Raw genomic sequence first — 23,898 nt, 5'->3', positions numbered from 1 at the left:
TTCATTAGAGAAAAAACTTGACGCACAGAACAACCACGCCCCGAAACATTCCCCCAAGTTTGTGACATTTAAATAACAGGACTCTTTCATCCCTCCCTTTCCTAACTTTCTACACAGAAAAATGATTTCCCTTCTTGTCTTTTTGATGTGGCGTAATCATGTGTGATCTTTTCAACAAAGAGTAGCCAGCCATCTTATTCATTTTGCCATCCATGCTTAAGCAAAGACCCCAAATCAACATTTTGACTGGTGGTAATTGCAAAGCCACAATGGTTCGATACACATGACCTTTATTCCCTTTAAAGTTATTTCCATTTCTTACAAAAATATCTTGATAATTGCAAAAAGGCACATTTCTTTTCTTTTTTTCTACCACATTATGTTTCTTTGAGGACAGTGTAGGAATGCATTTCCATTCTAATTTATTAATCCTATCAGTCAAGTCTAAACCCTTCAGCAACAATGAGAATAAAAAACTGTTTGGCAACTTTCCTATTAATAAGATAGAAGTACAAGGAAAGCAACAGTAATCAAATACCTCATAATGTGATATAACATGCAGTGTTTTTATTCTGTATTCTGCACTTTGCTCGATCAAGAGCCTGTAACATGGCAACTGATGGCTGAGGAAACGGTTGTTTTACCTAATATTCACATACATAGTCATTTTATAAACAATGAATACTATTCCCTTTTTCTGTCTGATTTAATCTGATGTAGGAACACACTCATCAACAAACTAACATCTTCCATGAGACCAAATAGACGATTACAGTAAAGGGTTTGTCATCAAGGCTAGTATAAGCAATCAGGGAAAAGTTGATTGGTTGTTGAGCAGTGTGTGTGTGTGTGTGTGTGTGTGTGTGTATAAGCGCGTCGGGGATGTACCTCCGCAGCTGATTGGCTGATGGGCCCAGAGGATAATTTCTCCTGTCCTATCGTCTTCAGGATCATCAACACCTCCTGTAAACAACCAATTACTCATGCTAATGTCTGTGTCTGCGTGGCAGGCCACACTCGCACCGTGGTCAATGTATTGCCTATACGCTTGCTAACATACAGTGTGTCCATATTCCCTATAGTACACTACTTTTGACCAGGCCCCATAGGGCTATGGTCAAAGGTAGTGCACTATATAGGGTATAGGGTTCCATTTAGGATGCTGGCATACACTTTATGTAGTTTTCTTTGTAGTTAACATTCAATGACATCCCTAAACATCTGTTTTCATATAACCTCAATCAGTCTTGTCAATCACCTGCTTTCCATAGTACTAACTCCTCGAATCCCCAATGATGACCTAGACCCAGACACACCTTCCTTATTTCGCATTTACTGTTCCACTTTTGCGTTTGAAGTGTGAAGAGGAGAAATGATCAACGCTGAAAGGTGCTTGTACGTGTTTAAGGTGAATCACATACAGAACAGGCATGTAATCCAATGGTTTCCAATGAATAACGTTTATTTCTCAACATGTTTGTATATGTATTAACCATGCAGTCTAGCACTTTAAGGCCCATAATATTCCACATCACAGAACGCGTACAGTTTTACACTAAACACAAAGCATGTACACCATCATTATACGTCAAGGTCGGAGATCGTATACATAGAAACAGATGCCTGTTTCAACCTTGCCGGTTGTCCTTTTTTTCTTTCTCTACATCTTTTGAACACCTAACTGGGTAAGCAGTGTTTTAACAAAAGGTATAAGAAACAACAATAGCAAGGCACACGTTTTTTACGTTTAAAACCTTCCCTCGTACCGTTCCTCTATGTCTTAGGAATAAAAAAAAAGGAAATGGTAGATAGATACTGAATTTAAGTCAACAGTCGTCATCAATCTTATACTACACAACACTGTTCAGCTGTTTCCAACCTGGGCCGTGTTGCATAGATAGATCTACTTGCTTTTGCCTTTCATTATGACATCGGTCCAACTTCCATTTCCTTCATCAGTTGAGCGACAACACAATCACTCTCTTCTCTCTCTTTCTTAACACACGTTGTCATGGAGCTGGAAGTCTCAGAACTCCGTGGAACTCTCAGCAGTGCTGTTCTCATAGGATCCCTCCACTCCATGTGTCCTCTTCAAATTTGACCCATTACTTTGTTCTGATGCAGCAAACAAGGAAAACTTGTGCCCTGGGCTTATAACATCTGCAGCTGGTTGTACAGTACCGGTGAGATAGTGAGAAATGCCATGCAAACTGGCGGAATAAGTGTGTGTGTGTGTGTGTGTGTGTGTGTGTGTGTGTGTGTGTGTGTGTGTGTGTGTGTGTGTGTGTGTGTGTGTGTGTGTGTGTGTGTTTGGTGAGAAATGGACGTGGGGTTTGCATGGTGGTCGGCAGAGCAGTGAGGTAGCTCAGTTCCAGTCTGGGACAGGATTGGAGGAGCAAAGGACGGTGGGGGTCAAAGGTCAGGGGTCAGCGTTACAGCAGCCAGGAGGAAGAGGAGGAAGCTGGAGAGCAGTCTGGGCAGAGCCATGCACCAGGGGAACAGGGGGACCAGGGGAGAGAGCCCAGGCCACAGACCACCAGGATGGACACTGCACACAGGCACTTCACTCCTCTCTCACAGCTGGGTTTTGGAGGTGGCTGTGGAAACACTCCCTGATAGTCTCTGGAAACAAAAGAACACAACAATCCGTTCCAATGTCAGTGAATTAGTAAGTTATCATAACACACTACTGTTCTATACCTATTTTAACCTTTCAAAAATTCCCCTTAATTTTGTAGTGACCAGCTCACAAAAACACTGCCAGTGATGTTACAATGCAACGTCACATATTCTCAAAAACACAATATGAAGGGTGAGTATTTGAAACATTTGTCCTCAATGTACATACAGTATTTCAACAAACAACGCTGTGACACAATACCTCTGCAGTATAGACAACAAAACTACTAGTTACATTAGTCTCTAAACCACAGACCACTGATTCATCTAGCGGTGCTTCATAGTCTGTATTCATCATTGGCCTTATTGCGCCTGTTCCCCTTTTAAAGTGTTGTGGCGTGAAGCAGGGCTGATCAAGTGGGCCAGACGAGGCGGTGCTACGGATACAGCTGTGTATCTGACTACTGTGTGTAGTTTTCTGTGCTCTCTGAGGCTGGGACTCACATGGGGACATGACTGGCTCACCTGCGGCAGCGGTGTGTGAGTGTGTGTGTGTGTACAGACTACCGGGGCTCGGCTGGGGCTCACGTGTCCTGCCCTGAGGGCTGGCATGGGACAGCATGGGGACAGCGGGGGAGAGGGGTGGGACAGGGGGGGACTCACAGAGGGGAGACAGCAGAGTGTTTAGCCCCAGGGGTGCCTATTTGGGGATGACATCACTACATCACTAAATGCAACTCTCCCTTCAGTAACAGTTTGTTCATACCACGGGAGGGATACAGAGCCATGAATATATATAGTTCTGAGGTGAGTTGCCTTTGTGGTGACTGACTTCTAGTTGAGTAAGGCTAAATGTGGAAAATAAATATATACTGTATTAAAATAATCGTGGGTAAGGTTAAATGCGTGCTGTGAACATGTGAATGTGTACATGTGAACTTGCTCAGAGACTCCCAGAAGGGAATGGAATGAAACTGTGAAGTCATTGATGTATTCTTCATCTTTGTGAAATACGTATTTCATAAGGGAGGATGACTGACTACCCAAGCAAAGGCTCTCATTCTTCCAGCACTTTCTGATGAGGCCATGAAAGAGAGTGAGGAAAGGGCATTTTGTAACGGCTAACCCCAGCCAATATATATATATATATATCCCTTGTTAGATAATAGCTACTTTTCCAACCAATTTGCTGGTAAAGGTGCCACCACGTGGAGATTAGAGTTCCTGTCATTTGAATCATAACATTGTCTGACTACTAGACTGAGGCATTTGAGTCCTGAATGCCAAAAATAAGCTTTTATGTCCTATCATAGAACATTTAGTGCAGAGACGGGTGAAAAGAAATAGAGTACTAGTTCACCTTTTGAATTAATGGCAAATCTTCTTTTAAATGTGCTTACTTGCAGAATGGAATGAGGTGGAAAATGTGTTGTTTGCAATGCAACGCTACGATCACAGGGAGAAACCCCTTTAGCCATTTTCCCAGGTAGAGTACACAGCCCAAGGGGGTCCGTTCGTGTGTGTGTGTGTGTGTGTGTGTGTGTGTCTATGTGGGCAAGCATGCATGCATGGGCGTGTGAGAGTGTGTGTGTGCGTGTGGCGGTGCTCATCATACGTACCCTGACCTGGGGCCTGGCGGTTCCAGTCTTTGAGGCAGATGAGCCGTCAGAGACAGGGCCACTACCCTGGGGGCCCCGGCCCCCGACCTCCCCACAACCTTCGCCTGACCTTGGAGACTGAGGAGAGGAGAGAGAGAGGATGGAGAGGGAGAGAGATATGTGGGTGCGGGCGATAGAGAGAGGGAAAGAGATAGAGAGATGCGGAGAGAGGGAGGGGGTGAAAGAGAGGGAGAGGGTTGGAGAGAAAATACATCAAAACACATTAGAATTGAATTGTTGGTGGTGTTATATTTTCTGTAGTATTTTATAATCCACTCATCTTTTAGTTACAGAGCATAGCAAACAGAGATGAGGAAATAACATAGGGTTAGGGTAAATAACTACAAACCACACTAACGAATGGAAAACAATTCCCCTCTCCTTTAAATACTTTTTATTGAGAATTGCCTTAATAGCTTTGAAAATATGATAAGCTGTAGACCACACGATCTACCAAGAGAGTTCTTGTCTATATTATTCGTAATTGTATATTTTCCACCTCAATGAGCTGTATAAGGCCATAAGCAAACAAGAAAATGCCCACCCAGAAGTGGCGCACCTAGTGGCCAGTGACTTTAATGCAGGCAAACTTAAATCCGTTTTACCTAATTTCTACCAGCATGTCACATGTGCAACCAAAGGTGAAAAAAAACTCTAGACCACCTGTACTCCACACACATAGATGCATACAAAGCTCTCCCTCGCCCTCCATTTGGTAAATCTGACCATAATTATATCGTCCTGATTCCTGGTTACAAGCAAAAACTGAAGCAGGAAGTACCAGTGAAAATGACTTAAATGTAAATGTACCAGTGACTCGCTCAATACGGAAGTGGTCAGATGACGCGGATGCTACGCTACAAGACTGTTTTGTTAGCACAGACTGAAATATGTTCCGGGATTCATCCTATGGCATTGAGGAGTATACCACCTCAGTCACCGGCTTCATCAATAAGTGCATCGATGACGTTGTCCCCCCAGTGACTTATCCCAACCAGAAGCCATGGATTACAGGCAACATCCACTTTCAAGGAGTGGGACACTAATCCGGACGCTTATAAGAAATCCCGCTATGCCCTCAGACGAACCATCAAACAGGCAAAGCGTCAATACAGGACTAAGATTGAATCCTACTACACCGGCTCTGACACATCAGATATGGCAGGGCTTGCAACTATTACGGACTACAGAGGGAAACCCAGCCGCAAACTGCCCAGTGACGCAAGCCTACCAGACGAGCTAAATGCCTTTTATGCTCGCTTCGAGGCAAGCAACACTGAAGCATGCATGAGAACACCAGCTGTTCCGGATGACTGTGTGATCACGCTCTCCATAGCTTCTAGTTATTTAGTCATTGTTAACTACTGCTAGCAGTCTTTACCTTTAGCACAGACACCAGCCGCTTTAGCCCGGATAGCCCGGATAATATCTGCCAGTCTGCACAGCGCGATATCAGCCCCTTGCATATCGAACTGCTTTTTTCCCCCACTACATCACCGGATTCCTGCCGCAAGCTCTGGACCATTACACCGGATCATCGCAGCTAACTAGCTGCTACCGAGTGGCTATCGTGGCTAACACCCTTGTCCAGAAGCAAGCACCAGTTAGCCTCGAGCTAGGCCCATTCCCCCGGCTAGCAAAACGAAGTACACCAACTACAATACCTCTCTTGCCAATTGGCCTGGACCCTTTGTCGACACGGAGCCCCGCCCATCCATCACGACTGGTCTGCTGACGTGTTTCGGCCGATGTGCTCTCAACCGACCTCTGCGTCGTTGATGTCGTGAGGACCCAGCTACTAGCCCCGGCTCTCTAAGTGACGTGACTCCCATTCGCCCAGCCTGTTTTGTCCATTGCTGCTAAATGGATCCAATGATCACTCGGCTACACAGCTGATGCTTATTGGACTGTTCATTAACACGGTACTTCATTTTGTTTATCTGTCGGCCCCAGCCTCGAACTCAGGCCCTGTGTGTAGCTAACTGAAAATCTCTGCCCATTCATCACCATTTACCCTTTGTTGTTGTCTTAGCTGTTTACCCGTTGTTGTCTTAGCCCTCCCAATCAACACCTGTGATTGCTTTATGCCTCCCTCTAATGTCAATATGCCTTGTATACTGTTGTTTAAGGTAGCTCTCATTGTTTTGTTTTACTGCGGAGCCCCTAGTCCCGCTCTACATGCCTCGGTTAGCTCCCTTGCCCCAACCCCACACATGCGGACATCGCACCTAGCTTAACTGGCGCTTCCAGAGATGGAGCCTCACTCATCGTCACTCAATGCCTAGGTTTACTTCCACTGTACTTGCACCCTACCATGCCCTTGTTTGTGCATTATGCCCTGAATCTATCCTACCACGCCCAGAAGTCTGCTCCTTTTACTCTCTGTTCCGAACGCACTAGACGACCAGTTCTTAAAGCCTTTAGCCGTACCCTTATCCTACTCCTCCTCTGTTCCTCTGGTGATGTAGAGATTAACCCAGGCCCTGTGTGTCCCCAAGCGGCTCTCATTTGTTGACTTCTGTAACCGGAAAAGCCTTGGGTTCATGCATGTTAACATCAGAAGCCTCCTCCCTAAGTTTGCTTTATTCACTGCTTTAGCACACTCCGCCTACCCTGATGTCCTAGCCGTGTCTGAATCCTGGCTTAGGAAGGCCACCAAAAATTCTGAAATGTCCATCCCCAATTACAACATTTTCCGTCAAGATAGAACTGCTAAAGGGGGCGGAGTAGCAATCTACTGTAGAGATAGCCTGCAGAGTTCTGTCCTACTATCCAAGTCTATGCCCAAACAGTTCGAGCTACTACTTTAAAAATCCATCTCTCCAGAAATAAGTCTCTTGCTGTTGCCGCTTGTTATAGACCTCCCTCAGCTCCCAGCTGTGCCCTGGACACCATATGTGAATTGATTGCCCCCCATCTATCGTCAGAGGTCGTACTTTTAGGTGACCTAAACTGGGATATGCTTAACACCCCGGCCATCCTACAATCTAAGCTAGATGCCCTCAATCTCAAACAAGCTATCAAGGAACCTACCAGGTACAACCCCAAATCCGTAAACATGGGCACCCTCATAGATATCCTCCTGACCAACTTGCCCTCTAAACACACCTCAGCTGTTTTCAACCAGGATCTCAGCGACCACCCCTCATCACTGTCAAACGCTCCCTAAAACACTCCTGCGAGCAGGCCTTTCTAATCGATCTGGCTCTGGTATCCTGGAAGGATATTGACCTCCTCCCGTCAGTAGAAGGTGCCTGGTTGTTCTTCAAAAGTGCCTTCCTCATATCACCTTCCTCACCATACCTACACGTACACTACAGTCATAAGACGCAGGCCTCCTAACTGTCCCTAGAATTTCTAAGCAAACAGCTGGAGGCAGGGCTTTCTCCTATAGAGCTCCATTTTTATGGAATGGTCTGCCTACCCATGTGAGAGACGAGAACTCAGTCTCAACCTTTAAGTCTTTATTGAAGACTCATCTCTTCAGTAGGTCATATGATTGAGTGTAGTCTGGCCCAGGAGTATGAAGGTGAACGGAAAGGCACTGGAGCAACGAACCGCCCTTGCTGTCTCTGCCTGGCCGGTTCCCCTCACTCCACTGGGATTCTCTGCCTCTAACCCTATTACAGGAGCTGAGTCACTGGCTTACTGGTGCTCTTCCATGCCATCCCTAGGAGGGGTGCGTCACTTGAGTGGGTTGAGTCACTGACGTGATCTTCCTGTCCGGGTTGGTGCCCCCCCCTTGGGTTGTGCCGTGGGGGAGATCTTCGTGGGCTATACTCGGCCTTGTCTCAGGATGGTAAGTTGGTGGTTGGAGATATCCCTCTAGTGGTGTGGGGGCTGTGCTTTGGCAAAGTGGGTGGGGTTATATCCTGGCCGGGTCCGGGGGTATCGTCGGATGGGGCCACAGTGTCTCCCGACCCCTCCTGTCTCAGCCTCCAGTATTTATGCTGTAGTAGTTTATGTGTCGGGGGGCTAGGGTCAGTCTGTTATATCTGGAATATTTCTCCTGTCTTATCAGGTGTCCTGTGTGAATTTAAGTATGCTCTCTCTAATTCTCTCCCTCCCTCCCTCCCTCCCTCCCTCCCTCCCTCCCTCCCTCCCTCCCTCCCTCCCTCCCTCCCTCCCTCCCTCCCTCTTTCTTTCTTTCTTTCTTTCTTTCTTTCTTTCTTTCTTTCTTTCTTTCTCTCTCTCGGAGGACCTGAGCCCTAGGACCATGCCTCAGGACTACCTGGCCTGATGACTCCTTGCCGTCCCCAGTCCACCTGGCTGTGCTGCTGCTCCAGTTTCAACTGTTCTGCCTGTGGCTATGGAACCCTGACCTGTTCACCGGACGTGCTACCTGTCCCAGACCTGCTGTTTTCAACACTCTAGAGACAGCAGGAGCGGTAGAGATACCCTGAATGATCGGATATGAAAAGCCAACTGACATTTACTCCTGATTTGCTGACCTGTTGCACCCTCGACAACGACTGTGATTATTATTAATTCATCTATGAACATTTGAACATCTTGGCCATGTTCTGTTATAATCTCCACCTGGCACAGCCGGAAGAGGACTGGCCACCCCTCATAGCCTGGTTCCTCTCTAGGATTCTTCCTAGGTTCTGGCCTTTATAGGGAGTTTTTCCTAGCCACCGTGCTTCTACACCTGTATTGCTTGCTGTTTGGGGTTTTAGGCTGGGTTTCTGTACAGCACTTTGAGATATCAGCTGATGTAAGGGCTTTATAAATACATTTGATTTGATTTGATCTTAAATAAGCATGCCCCTTTCAAAAAATGTTGAACTAAGAACAGATATAGCCCCCTCCAGACTTGACTGCCCTTGTCCAGCACAAAAACATCCTGTGGCGCACTGCACTAGCTTCGAATAGTCCCCGCGACATGCAACTTTTCAGCGAAGTCATTAACCAATATACACAGTCAGTTAGGAAAGCAAAGGCTAGCTTTTTCAAACAGAAATTTGCATCCTGTGCAGCACTAATTCCAAAATGTTCTGGGACACTGTAAAGTCCATGGAGAATAAGAGCACCTCCTCTCAGCTGCCCACTGCACTGAGGCTAGGAAACACTGTCACCACCGATAAATCCATGATAATCGAGAATTTCAACAAGCATTTCTCTACAGTTGGCCACGCTTTCCACCTGGCTACCCCAACCCTGGCCAACAGCTCTGCACCCCCCGCAGCAACTGGCCCAAGTCTTCAAAAGTCTATAAAAGCCAAGTGAACAAACAGATTACCGATCGTCTCGAATCCCACCGTACTTTCTCCGCTATGCAATCCGGTTTCCGAGTTTATCACGGGTGCACCTCAGCCACGCTCAAGGTCCTAAACGATAGCATAACCACCATCGATAAAAAACAGTACTGTGCAGCCGTCTTCATCGACCTGGCCAAGGCTTTTGACTCTGTCAATCACCATATTCTTATCGGCAGACTCAACAGCCTTGGTTTCTCTAATGACTGCCTCGCCTGGTTCACCAACTACTTCGCTGATAGAGTTCAGTGTGTCAAATCGGAGGGCTTGTTGTCCGGACCTCTGCCAGTCTCTATGGGGGTGCCACAGGGTTCAATTCTCGGGCCGACTATTTTCTCTGTATGTATCAATGATGTCGCTCTTGCTGCGGGTGATTCTTTGATCCACCTCTACTCAGACGACACCATTCAGTATACATCTGGCCCTTCCATACAACACTTCTTCCGTGGCCTCCAACTGTTCTTAAACGCTAGTAAAACTAAATGCATGCTCTTCAACCGATCGCTGCCCGCACCCGCCCGCCCGCCTAGCATCACTACTCTGGACGGTTCTGACTTAGAATATGTGGACAACTATAAATACCTCGGTGTCTCTCTAGACTGTAAACTCTCCTTCCAGACTCATATTAAGCATCTCCAATCCAAAATTAAATCTAGAATCGGCTTCCTATTTCACAACAAAGCCTCCTTCACTCATGCTGCCAAACATACCCTCGTACAACTGACTATTCTGCCGATCCTTGACTTCGGCGATGTCATTTACAAAATAGCCTCCAACACTCTACTCAGCAAATTAGTTGCAGTCTATCACAGTGCCATCCGTTTTGTCACCAAAGCCCCATATACTACCCAACATTGCGACCTATATGCTCTCGTTGGCTGGTCCTCTCTACATATTCGTTGCCAAACCCACTGACTCCCGGTCATCTATAAGTCTTTGCTAGGTAAAGCTGCGCCTTATCTCAGCTCACGGTCACCATAGCAACACCCACCCGTAGCACGCGCTCCAGCATGTATATCTCACTGGTCATCCCCAAAGCCAACAACTCCTTTGGCTGCCTTTCCTTCCAGTTCTCTGCTGCCAATGACTGGAACGAATTTCAAAAATCACTGAAGTTGGAGACTTGTATCTCCCTCACTAACTTCAAGCATCGGCTGTCAGAGCAGCTTACTGATCACTGCACCTGTACACAGCCCATCTGTAAATAGCCCATCCAACCAACTACCTACCTCATATTTGTTTTTTGTTTTTTTCTGCTCTTTTGCACACCAGTATTTCTACATGCACATCCTCATCTGCACATCTATCACTCCAGTGTCAATTGTTAAATTGTAATCACTTCGCCACTATGGCCTATGTATTGCCTTACCTCCTTACTTCATTTGCACACACTGTATACAGATTTTCTTTTGTGATATTGACTGTACGTTTGTTTATCCCATGTGTAACTCTGCGTTGTTGTTTTTGTCACACTGCTTTGCTTTATCTTGGCCAGGTTGCAGAACTTGTTCTCAACTGGCCTACCTGGTTAAATAAAGGTTAAATAAAAAATAAAAAAATGTGAGCAAGACCCTTAAACAGGTCAACATTTACAAGCTCGCGGGGCCAGACGGATTACCAGAACATGTACTCAGAGCATGTGCGGACCAACTGGCAAGTGTCTTCACTGACATTTTCAACATCTCCCTGACCGAGTCTGTAATACCTACGTTTCAAGCAGAACACCATAGTCCATGTGCCCAAGAAAGAGAAGGTAACCTGCCAAAATGACTACCGCTCCATAGCACTCACGTCGGTAGCCATGAAGAGCTTTGAAAGGCTGGTCATGGCTCACATCAACACCATCATCCCAGAAACCCTAGACTCACTCCAATTCGCATTCCACCCCAACAGATCCACAGATGACGCAATCTCAATCGCACTCCACACAGCCCTTTCCCACCTGGACAAAAGGAACACCTATGTGAGAATGATGTTCATTGACTACAGCTCAGCGTTCAACATCATAGTGCCCACAAAGCTCATCACTAAGCTAAGGACTCCCTCTGCAACTGGATCCTGGACTTCCTGACGGGCCGCCCCCGGGTGGTAAGGGTAGGCAACAACCCATCTGCCACGCGTGCTCAGTCCCCTCCTGTTCTCCCTGTTCACCCACGACTGCGTGGCCAAGCACGACTCCAACACCATCATTAAGTTTGCTGACGACACAACAGTGGTAGGCCTAATCACCGACAACGATGAGACAGCCTATAGGGAGGAGGTCAGAGACCTGGCAGTGTGGTGCCAGGACAACAACCTCTCCCTCAATGTGAGCAAGACAAAATAGCTGATCGTGGACTACAGGAAAAGGAGGGTTGAACCGGCCCCCATTAACATCGACGGGCTGTAGTGGCCAAGCTTCCTGCCATCCAGGATCTACAGTATATACTAGGCGGAGTCAGAGGAAGGCACCAAAAATTGTCAAAGACTACAGTCACCGAAGTCATAGACTCTCTGCTACCGCATGGCACGTGGTACCGGAGCGCCAAGTCTACAGTGGCAAGAAAAAGTATATGAACCGTTTGGAATTACCTAGATTTCTGCATAAATTGGGAATCAAATTTGATCTGATCTTCATCTAAGTCACAACAATAGACAAACATAGTGTGCTTAAACTAATAACACACAAATTATTGTATTTTTTTGTCTATATTGAATACATCATTTAAACATTCACAGTGTAGGTTGGAAAAAGTATGTGACCCCTTAGGCTAATGACTTCTCCAAAAGCTAATTGGAGTCAGGAGTCAGCTAACCTGGAGTCCAATCAATGAGACGAGATTGGAGATATTGGTTAGAGCTGCCTTGCCCTATAAAAAACACTCACAAAATTTGAGTTTGCTATTCACAAGAAGCATTGCCTGATGTGAATCATGCCTCGAACAAAAGAGATCTCAGAAGACCTAAGATTAAGAATTGTTGACTTGCATAAAGCTGGAAAGGGATACAAAAGTATCTCTAAAAGCCTTGATGTTCATCAGTCCACGGTAAGACAAATTGTCTTTAAATGGAGAAAGTTCAGCACTGCTGCTACTCTCCCTAGGAGTGGCCGTCCTGCAAAGATGACTGCAAGAGTACAGCGCAGAATGCTCAATGAGGTTAAGAAGAATCCTAGAGTGTCAGCTAAAGACTTACAGAAATCTCTGGAACATGCTAACATCTCTGTTGACGAGACTAGAATACGTAAAAAACACTAAACAAGAATGGTGTTCATGGGAGGACACCACGGAAGAAGCCACTGCTGTCCAAAAAAAACATTTCTGCACGTCTGAAGTTTGCAAAAGTGCACCTGGATGTTCCACAGCGCTACTGGCAAAATATTCTGTGGACAGACAAAACTACAGTTGAGTTGTTTGGAAGGACCACACAACACTATGCACAGCACACCAACATCAAAACCTCATCCCTACTGTAAAGTATGGTGGAGGGAGCATCATGGTTTGAGGCTGCTTCCTTGCCTCAGGGCCAGGACAGCTTGCTATCATTAACGGAAAAATCAATTCCCAAGTTTATCAAGACATTTTGCAGGAGAATGTTAGGCTATCTGTCTGCCAATTGAAGCTCAACAGAAGTTGGATGATGCAGCAGGACAACGACCCCAAACACAACAACAACAGAAGATAATACACCTTCTGGAGTGGCCCAGTCAGAATCCTGACCTCAACCAGATTGAGATGCTGTGGCATGACCTCAAGAGAGCAGTTCACACCAGACATCCCAAGAATATTGCTGAACTGAGACAGTTTTGTAAAGAGGAATGGTCCAAAATTCCTCTTGACCGTTGTGCAGGTTTGATCCGCAACTGCAGAAAACGTTTGGTTGACGTTATTGCTGCCAAAGGAGGCAGCAATAACCAGTTATTCAATCCAAGGGCTCACATACTTTCCCCACCCTGCACTGTGAATGTTTACACAATGTGTTCAATCGATACATGAAAACGTATAACTGTTTGTGTGTTATCAGTTTAAGCAGTGTTTGTCTATTGTTGTGACCTAGATGAAGATCAGATCAAATTTTATTACAATTTTATGCAGAAAGCCATGAATTTCCAAAGGGTTCATATACCTTTTCTTGCCACTGTAGGTCCAAAAGGCTCCTTAACATCTTCTAGACTGCTGAACAATTAATCAAATGGCCAACCAGACTATTTACATTGTCCCCGCCCCCCCCCCCTTTGTTTTTACACTGCTGCTACTCGCTGTTTATTATCTATGCATAGTCACTTTAACCCTACCTACATGTACAAATGACCTCAACTAACCTGTATCCCCGCACATTGACACGGTACCGGTACCCCCTGCATATAGCCTCGTTATTTTTAGCCTCTATTTCTTTAAATTAATTGTTGGTTAAGGGCTTGTAAGTAAGCATCTCATGGTAAGGTCTACATCTGTTGTATTCGGCGCATGTGACAAAAAAAAATAGATTTGAAGAATCTGTTTGTAAAGATCAGTGTAACAATTACATTTCCTGCCTGTAGAAGAATCATTATGTCTACACCAGCCCAAACTACCCCACCTTTTAGCTTCCTTTGTTGGATGTTTTTATAATGACGGCAGTTTACAAGGTAATCACTTCATTATTCAACAATTGACACAGACAAAGAATGGTGCGGTAGAAGGCCAGGCATCAGGTTTCTGAAGAGAGCAGCCAGAGCCCTGGCAACTTAGCATATGAAATAGAGAAACCGCTTAAAAGAACACAAACACATGCTAATTCAGTCATGAAATTAAGTAATGATTCTTCGCCAGGAATTCTTGCTTATGAATCAAAATATAATCTGACTGATTATGATTATTCTGTTCCGTAGACCTTAACATTCTTAACCGGAGGATTCTAAGCAAATCCCTCTTACATCGACACTTCAGGGGAAGAAGAGGCGGAGGACGGAGCGGGGGATGAACGAAGGTGTGAATAAAAATACCTCTTCAATATGTAGTCCCAGATATGAATACATACAGACTGAAATGCACGCCAGTCCCATTACCGCGAGATAGAAGGGTGGGTATAATGTCTAAACTCACCTGTTGCTGTTTATGAGTTGACTTGACTTCCTGAAGAGAGCTGTGGCCTTTCCTGGCACTCTTCTGTTTCATCCACTGTGAAGAAGGCCCTTTTTCATCTCTATCACACTTTCTTATCGGGGGACAGTTAATTTTAGGATTAATACAGAGGCTGCCTTCCTCTTTTAAAGGATTTGTACTGGAGCAAGAGACTCTTATCTTAGTCATTACAGGGGAAATATTGGATTCAAGCATTTTAGTATCTGCAAAACATTCAACAGTGTCTATCAGGGTTTCACATGGTAACGGATTAAGATAAGAAGCCTCATTATGGCACTGTAGCTGGCTCTCAGCTATACTTCCAGGAGAAATACCATGTGCTTTTTGGTATTCATTGCATGCAGGCAGAGGTGCTTGGCTCTGACTCTGGGCAGAGGGAGAGGAGGAATAGTAGTCCATTAGTTTGGGACTGTGCCTCCTGGGCCTCTTGGTGATGGCCATGCTGTAGCAGAGAGGAGGTCCCAGGTACACTTCCTCAGTGCAGGCCTCGAACAGTATCTCCTCGTCCCGGATGTCTGGGGTAGTCGACAGTAAGGGGGTGGTGCTTTTGCTGTCTAAGCAGACGCTGACCTCTCCACAGTCTGAGTCGTGGGAGGAGAGGGACAGATAGGAGTAAAAGTCTCCCTTGCGGAGGTGAATGGGCCGGTGGGAGTGCTCCAGGACTTTGTCCCTGATCTGGGCTCCAGTCTGTCCAGGTCTCTCTTGGTCTTCCGCCTGGCTCTCCTTGTTCTTCAGAACCACAGAAGCCATGTCAATGATCTCCATCACAAAGTTGTGCACGTTCTCCTGGCTCTTCTGGTCCTTGCGTGGGGGAGGCTGGGGGTGGGGGTGGCTGCAGCAGGGGCGGTCTGAGTTGGGGTCTGGGCCGAGGTTGGAGCCGGCCTCTCGCCTGCTCTGCTGGGTGTGGACATCACTGAGGAAGGAGGAGAAGAGGTTCTCCTGGCTGTTGTTCCCAGAGTGTGGTGGTCTCTGCAGGATGTGGTGTTGGTGGGACCCCCGGCAGTCCTCCAGGGGAGAGAGAGAGGGGGAAGGGTGGCTGGAGCTGTGGCAGGGGATCTCCCCTCGGAGCTGGCCCTCCAGAGATGACTCTTTGGCCTGGAGCTGGGACAGCGTCTCACATGAAGACGGCGTGGTGGACGTGATCATACCCCCTCTTTGGTCCCCCCCTCCATTCATCGATGACTCGTTCACATAGAATTCTTTGAAGGACTCCCCTTTCATGGTGAAGAGGCTCCCCTCCTCTCTCAACAGCTCATCGTCCTCATCCTTCCCTTTGATATGAGCGTTGTCCACGTTCCCGTTCTCCATGTCATCTACAAACTGGCTAATGTAGCTCCTTGTGGCGTTCTTCCTGTTGGTGTCCCCCACGTCCCGCCCTTGGAGACACTCCTTTTTCACGATGCTGTTGGTGTGTGACTCAAGCAGCCTCAGCGCCGAGGGGCTCAGGAAGGAGCGGCGCTCGTTGCCTACAGACGGCCTGCTAGTGTTATCTCTGGAAAGGGTGCCACACTGCAGCTCGTCCCCTAGAGGGTCATCCCCTTGGTTCTTGTCTCTGCCGGAGCCGGACTGGGACTGCTGCTGGGAGCGGGAGGGCTTCTGGATCCAGTTGTGGAACTCGTTCTTCATGTACTCCAGGCCCAGGGCGAAGGAGCCCTCCGTGTACTCCTCCTCAGAGGTAACTGAAGAGTCCTCCTCCTCGTCCTCCTTGATACCCAGCTCCTCCTCAGTCAGGGTCAGTGTGGAACTGGACAGAAGGTCACTGTCGTCCTCGTCATCTGTACAGGCCGAGGTGCACGACACGTTGACCACCATGCTGATGCTGGCGTCCGCCTCGTCGTGACCCCTGTGACCTCCATGATGACCTCCCGGCTGGGCCCGGTGGTTGTGCTTCCTGAAGGAGGCATTGGAGTCCAGCAGACAGCAGCGGTTCCTAAGCACAGCCAGGTCCTCAGAGCCCACTGACGAGTCCTCCGTGCTGCTCAGCTCCGTCAGAGACGCCGCCGAGCTCTCGTTGACTGAGGAGGGGGGACCACCCCGGCCCCCGGAGAGGCGCCCAGCGTGCCCGGGCCCCCCAGATCCATATCCGGCCCCCGGGAGGCGCAGGGAGTTGCTGCTCAGCAGGGTGATGTCAGAGATGCTGCGTGTCATTTTCAGGTCGTGTAGAGGGGTCTGGATGTTCTCCAGGCGTTTGAGGAGCTCTAGAGTCCTGCGGCTCAGTTCCCCTGTGGGCTCCATGGCTCCGATGCCCAGGCCCAGCTCCCTCAGGCTGCCCTGGCTGCCTCCATCTCCCTCTCCCTCTGCCTTCTCCCAGCTCTTACACGGGGCCAGCCAGCTCTCTAGAGACATGGAGCGCTGCAGAGTGTCTTTGCCGGATGGAAATAGCTCCCCCGCTGCATATAGGGACTCCAGGGACGACCCCTGGGACAGATGGGGAATCTCTCCGTCTCTACGGCCATTCCCTCCTGTCACTCTCCTCTCATCGTGAGTCTCACCTTCCTCGGTGTCAGGGCAGAAGCCACGTCCGTTGATCAGGATCTCCACATTAGGCTCTCTCCTGTGTCTCCTCCAGTTCTCCCCTTCTCCACATCCCTCCTCTCCTCCTCCTCTCCTCTTCTTCCCTGCTTTGGATCTACTTTGGTCTCTGTCTATCTCTCTCAGTGCCGTGACAGCCACACAGTTCCCATACAGAGCTACATTGTTGGCCCGCTCCAGGATCCTGTCAATGTCCTCATCACACACCCTGTCCCTCTCTTCGTCCTTTTCCCCAGGAGAGTTGTCTCCTGTGGGTGGTGTGAGGGAGGTGCTGCCCCCTCTCCTGGGGTCTTCCAGACAGATCTCGGAGTTGGCCGTGGTCTCTGTGTCGCCCTCGCTGACTATCCCGCTCTCACTCTCTGATCTGCGGGCGGACTCGCCGCGGCCCCCATGCTTCCCCCCGCCGAGCAGTCCCCCTAGGAGGTCTGGCAAGGACTCCACAGATGAGAAGGAGGAGTCTTTGCTCAGGCTCTTCAGAAGAGGCTGCTTCCTCCCAGCTTTGGATGGAGAAGAGGTCTTGTGTACAGAGGGGAATTGAGGCTGTCTGTAGAGCTCTACATTATGCAGGTTGTACACCTGATAGACACTGGGACGCTGAGAAGACAGAGGCATCACTCTGGACGATTCGCTCAAGAATATTCCTCGCTGAGTAACATGCAGGCTCGCCTCGGACTTGTCATAGTCTAAACTGGCCCCGGGGGATCCTGGACCTGAATCACAATCAGCGTTTTGTTTGTCATCAAATTCCTGTGGCTCTATGTGCTCCACGATGGTCATGTCCATTTCATCCCACTCCCAGGAGTCCTCTGCTGGGCCGTGGAGGTCCATGAGACCAGCCTCTACAAGGTTCCCCGGGACCTTCAGAGAGACATAGAGATAAAAGGGAGAAGCTCAAATTAAATGGTTCAAAATGATTGAAATGACAAGGTTCTCTTCTGAAATCAATAAAAAATACATCCTGTTTTTTTTAATACTGGATTAATAACTGAAATCAAATGATATCTTCTGAAAAATATTATGCATACAGTACTTTACATTTTAGGCGGGATTCTAAATCACATAATCAGAGTATTTAAAAAGCAATGCATTCCATAGCACAACTCTCAAACAAAGTGCCATTGTCTTGAAATGTGCTTAGACACAGACATTTTGCTAAGGAGGACACAATTATACAAATTGCTTGGCATCTCGTTAATATAAGAGAGAGGGCATATTTATATTAGCCATTTTTATCTCATTAATCTAATAAAGTGGTAAATCTAACGCTTGCTATGTGGCACACCCGGTGTAATGAATTTTTATTAGATTTCTGTTTATTCTTTACTTGCTGATAAGGGAAATCCTAATGACTCTAAGCTGGGATTGCCAATGCAGGATAAAACCTTCAGTTGTGAGAACAATCAATCAGTCTAATCAAATCAAAATAATGATTATCTCTGCGCTAGCTGCCTCAGCTAACCTAGACAACACGACTAAACGCTGCACCAAGCAACTACCTAACTAACTAATCAGGGGTGAGTTTCCACCACGACCATTGTTCGTCCGCCCTCTGCCAGTGTTTACCAAAAACGTGGTACAGTGTCCGCTTTGTTGTTGTCTGTACTGCAGATTACCCCTTTAAGATGATCTTAGTGCTCAGAAGATATCTGAACTAAAGCCGTCACCTGTAGCATTAATGACACACCTTAATAACACACATATAGTATTGAACTAAATGGTCACCAGGAGCACACAAGGAGCACACAAGGAGCACACAAGGAACACAGGCTAGGCTGTCTTATTGGGCACTTTATGAGCAACTAATAAGACAAGAATCCCCTTACTGACGGGAGAATAATTGCCTTTAAACATGATATTTTTCACACACCTCCGCGCCACATGGAATGGTAACAGAGGAGAGCTCTCAAAATACCCAAGTTGAAAAGCGTTCTCATTTTCACACACGCTAGAAAAGGCGAGCCCTGCTAGCCTGCAATGTCTCAGAGTGTGGGGCCGGTGTCTAAAGAAGGGACTGTCGTGGCCACAGCCGTTTTATCATTGGGCACACTATTTCATTTATAAACAAACCCAGCGAATATGTTTTACGTTTCTCCCCTATTCTGAACACATCCTCCCGCTGAAATTGCACTTCAGCCTGCAAGGTCAGATTTCTAGTTGCTTTTGCTATTTGTCTTCTCTTCCTGTTGCACTGGAGTGGTTATAACAGAGTGGACAACCAACCAACCCAAAAACCCTGCCTGCATTGGGATTTTGTACCAGAGCTGAGGATGGAGCTTCCATCACAGCAGGGATGGGGTCAGGTAGTGATTCATAACGTTACATTTCGGTTTCTATGGTGATTTTCTTTGGGGATAGTTTTCTAAGGGCATTTTTCAATTCACTTTAATTCATGTACTTCAATTCACCTCCCGAATTGACTGGATTAACCCCTACCCCGGTCCGCAGTAGCACGTTGCTGTCCTCCAGGAATGCGGACGAGAGGACAGAGAGAGAGACTATGGACTATGTGTGAAGATGTCCATCTAATCTACATGAGAATAGAAGAGGTGGTGGTTGTGGCGGCCATTCTACTGAGTTACAGATTTAACGGCGATTCCATCTGTTCTCCACATTACACAAACAGACTGATGGAAACACCGGTACCTTACAGAGCAACTTCTCATGTACTACTCAAACCACTTTTTAACAAGCCTCTATTTGCAATATTTGGAGCTGAGCCTTGTGCCATTACGCATTCATGAGCAAAATGGGGACTGTGTATAGAATAGTCTCACACTGCCAGATATCACACTGTAGAAATGTAGAACGGCTGGGATTGAGCCTATGTAGTGTGTAGAATGTAATCAATGGCTATAGAGTTGCATTGTGAATGCATGCCTTGAGATCATACAGGTAACTGCCAAAATAAAGGAAACACTTAAGTAAATGAGGGAAGTATATAGAAAGCAGGTGGTTCCACACAGGTGTGAACCACAGGTGTGAGTTAATTAAGCAATTAACATCCCATCATGCTTAGGGTCATGTATAAAAATGTCCAGCTGCCCATTCTTTTGGCTACCAAGGCTAGTAGAAGAGATCTCAGTGTCTTTGAAAGAGGGGTCTCATAGGAGCATAGGGGATTTTAAAAGGGTGTGTGTGTGTGTTTCTCAGTCACCAGATCTCAACTCAATTGACCACTTATGGAAGATTCTGGAGCAGTGCCTGAGACGGCATTTTCCATCACCATCAACAAAATACCAAATGATGGAATATCTCGTGGAAGAATGGCGCACTTAACACATTAACATCAGTCAATGATTATTTGGCGACACCACCTGCTGATGGAGTGAGTTCAATGCTGGGTTCAGTCAGATGGGAAGGGACCATCTCCAACCAGCCGCCCTTCCCCCTCCTTTCATATATCCAAGGCTGCGTACCAAAAGTAAGCATTTCGCGGTAAGGTCTACACTTGTTGTATTCGGCGCGTGTGACGAATAAAGTTTGATTTGACTTGGAAACGGCACCCTATTCCTATGGGCCCTGGTCAAAAGTAGCTCACTATAGGAAAAGAGTGCCATTTGGTACGTAGCCCATATATCCAAATGTACCACAGCCACTTTCCCTGCCGTATACATCACTATTATTACTCCATTATAGTTACAGTGCACTACATTATTACCAGGCACTGCATTATCTTCTATTTCTCTGGCCTAAATAACTTAATCCTGGACAGCTCACTTTGAGAGGAATAATACAATTCACAAATAGGTCATTCTAGAGTTGGGGCTTCTTTAGAGGGTATAAACTGAACTTTTATGACTGAAACGGAAGGTATAGTATATAAATGTACATTTGAGTCATTTAGCAAACACTCTTATCCAGAGCAACTTACAGGAGCAATTAGGGTTAAGTGCCTTGCTCAAGGGCACATCGACAGATTTTTCACCTAGTCAGCTCGGGGATTCGAACCAGCGAACATTCGGTTACTGGCCCAACGCTCTTAACCGCTAGGGTTACCTGCCGCCCTGTGTACAAAGTATATCCACGTGACCAGCTGTATCTAAGTGGTCAATTCTGCAATTAAGTGAGAAAAGCAGCAGACACCCAAGGTCCCTTGAGGACTGGAGTCACCCATCCCTGGACTAGGTATCGTTACAGTCAGACTTGCATGAACCGAGTAGTGCCATCCAGGCTGGGCTGAGGTCTCATCTGCTCTGAGAGGTACCTTATATATCGTATAAACTCTATATTGCTTATACCATTGAGGTCCCCTATTGTGTCAGGTCAGTATCTTAACAGTATTTGAACCAAGTGGTGCCATGCAAGGCATGTCTGAGGTCTCACCTGATCTGTCCCCAGGGCCCTGCGGAGGCGTGTCTGCCACTGCAGCACCTGCATGACGATGGCCTCCCAGCGGCGCTCCAGGTTGACGGTGAGCAGCTGAAGCTGCAGGGCCTGTTGGTCTGAGTCTGAACCACTCTGCTGCTCCTGCAGCCGCTGGCACAACCTCAGTACAGAGGACACGCCCTTACGCCTTCCACGTACCTCCAGACACAGAGACTAGAGAGGGGGGGGCCAGAGAGAGGGGCATGGAGAGGGAGGGAGAGAGGAGAGAGGGACGAGGAGGAGAGAGCGAGAGGAGGAGAGGGGTGAGGCGGAGAGAGGGAGGAGAGTGAGAGAGGAGGAGAGGGGCGAGGCGGAGAGGGAGAGAGAGAGCGAGAGAGAAAAAGAGAAAGTGAGAAAGTCAACATAAAAATGTAAAAAGTTCAGAATACTCCTTTAGAGCACATTTCATAGTGTACAGTAGGTTTTAAGAGGACTAGTTACAGTAGCCTTTGTAACCATATTAATTGGCACCATGGTGGGGAGTGGGGGACTCAGGAGAAGAAGTCATGAATACCAGCATGTGTGTACGAGTCTTTATAGTTCAAAGAGTTAGACGAAGCTGTCAAACCATTAACCGCCAAAAACCTGCTAATGAACTTAATTGAATATGGCTATCGTATATTTTTCCTCTCTGTAAAGCCTACAAATGTGTGATTTTTAAAATTAGCATTTTATTATTCTCTTTAAAGCCGTGCTTCTTTTCCCTACTGCTCCTACTACTGCTGCTGTTTTGCTTAAATGTGGCTTAATGCAACCCAGACCCCGCAGTGTCTCAAATGGTACCCTATTCCCTATATAGTGCACTACTTTTGACCAGAGCCCCTGGTCAAAAGTAGTGCATTGTTTAGGGAATAGGGTACCATTTGAGATACAGTCCCAGCCTCTCCTTTTCCCTCCACAGCCACACTTCAGGGGCGACCAGGGACTACCCTCACTACACCCCTGACTACCCCCCTACGCCACTGATGAGGTCTCCACAACAATATGCCCTGTCAGGATTGCATGTAAATCAGGCTCCTACCCCCTTTTATGTCTGCCATAAAGAGGAGAAATATTCAACATTAAAAGGGCAAAGCCCCCACTGTAGGCTGCTTTTACTTCAATACGCTAGCTGCTGCAGCGTGTGGTGGTATGATGTCCCATGTAATGGAACCGCAACAACTACAACACATACTAACACCTTCTTAAACAGTGAAACACCAATGTGTGTGTGTGTGGCCCAGGCCAAGACCCCCTTTTTAAATATGCAGCGATGGCATAGTGACTAGAGAACCAATGCTCCTTCCTGTCTGTGTGCAAAAGGACAAAAACATTGGAAGAACAATTTATGTAAATCCTGCTTGCTCTGCAAAGCATTCCCTTACATTTTCTTTACATTTTCCAATAAATATTAAACACTATTACATTTAAATTGGATTTTTCTCAGCAGTTTCCACCCCGTTTTAGCATATATTTACAGCCCTCCCTGGTCTTTTTAAACAGGTAATGTGATTGCAAAATGCAATGGCTGTGTTCTGAGAGGAAGGGGGATGGTTGTTGTCAGTGATAAAGTTACCCTGTACAATAGCCATGGGTTTAGAGAGTCAGTAGCCCCTCAACAACTGACAGATTACTGAAAAATACACACATGAACTACATCCACAATGCCACCCTATTCCCTATACAGTGCTCTACTTTTGACCAGGGCGCATGTTGCCATTTGAGATACAGCCATATTGTAGATACACACTCAGACACACTACAGGCTCATTGCAATGGGAACCAGTAGATCCTGAAGTTGCTTATTTCTCTCTCAAACTGGTTCTTATGTACCTACAGGTAAGTCAAGGCAAGCAAATGCATCTCATATTAATATCAGCTACAGTACTACGCCACACTATTAGATTAGAAAGCTACAACTATGGCCAATAGCATCATGCTAAATGGGCACTGGAATATCAAGCTTTTAACATTTTCAAACACCCTCACAACTCTTTCGGCCTCATTCTTTCTGCATTGCTGCGTTTCATAAACTGATTTCCCCTCCTGATTGAGTCCTAGCCTTATTGACATAGAGGCTAGGGGTATCTGCCAATATTTGCTAAAAAGCTTTTCCAAATGCATGGAGCAGTGGAGTGGGCTGTCTGCATTCCCCCTGTATGCAGACAGAGAACCATACAATGAGTCCGTTTCAAGCCGAGCGTTGGGAAGGGCTACCAGTCAGTGCTGCTAAAAAACTGGCCTCTCTCCAAGACGCTCTATTGTCCTTATCCAGATACCACAAAGCCCAACCAAAAACCACAACAAAAACCAAAACGGCCATCTCTCAAATGAACTGGTCTGTCAAGCCCACCTATCAGATGGTTTTTAATAAAGGAATCTTAA

The 23,898-nt window shown here is 46.8% G+C and overlaps 1 protein-coding gene across 1 annotated transcript in view; it reads right to left on the bottom strand.

Moving 5' to 3' along the window:
- Positions 1-1,449: 1,449 nt before the first annotated feature.
- The window catches only part of akap6 (A kinase (PRKA) anchor protein 6), a 170,144-nt gene continuing 147,695 nt past the window's right edge, over positions 1,450-23,898 (bottom strand). Inside the window, exons 11-14 of the mRNA XM_039009773.1 lie at positions 21,493-21,708; positions 14,599-18,027; positions 4,239-4,355; positions 1,450-2,622 (exon numbers count right to left, since the gene is read on the bottom strand). Of these exons, the coding sequence (XP_038865701.1) occupies positions 2,575-2,622; positions 4,239-4,355; positions 14,599-18,027; positions 21,493-21,708 (3,810 nt within the window). The 3' untranslated portion in view covers positions 1,450-2,574. The remainder of the gene's footprint in view (positions 2,623-4,238; positions 4,356-14,598; positions 18,028-21,492; positions 21,709-23,898) is intronic.

Source organism: Salvelinus namaycush, chromosome 15 (genome assembly GCF_016432855.1).
Source record: "Salvelinus namaycush isolate Seneca chromosome 15, SaNama_1.0, whole genome shotgun sequence".
NCBI lineage: Eukaryota > Metazoa > Chordata > Actinopteri > Salmoniformes > Salmonidae > Salvelinus > Salvelinus namaycush.
This window is presented reverse-complemented; position numbering and strand designations above follow the sequence as displayed.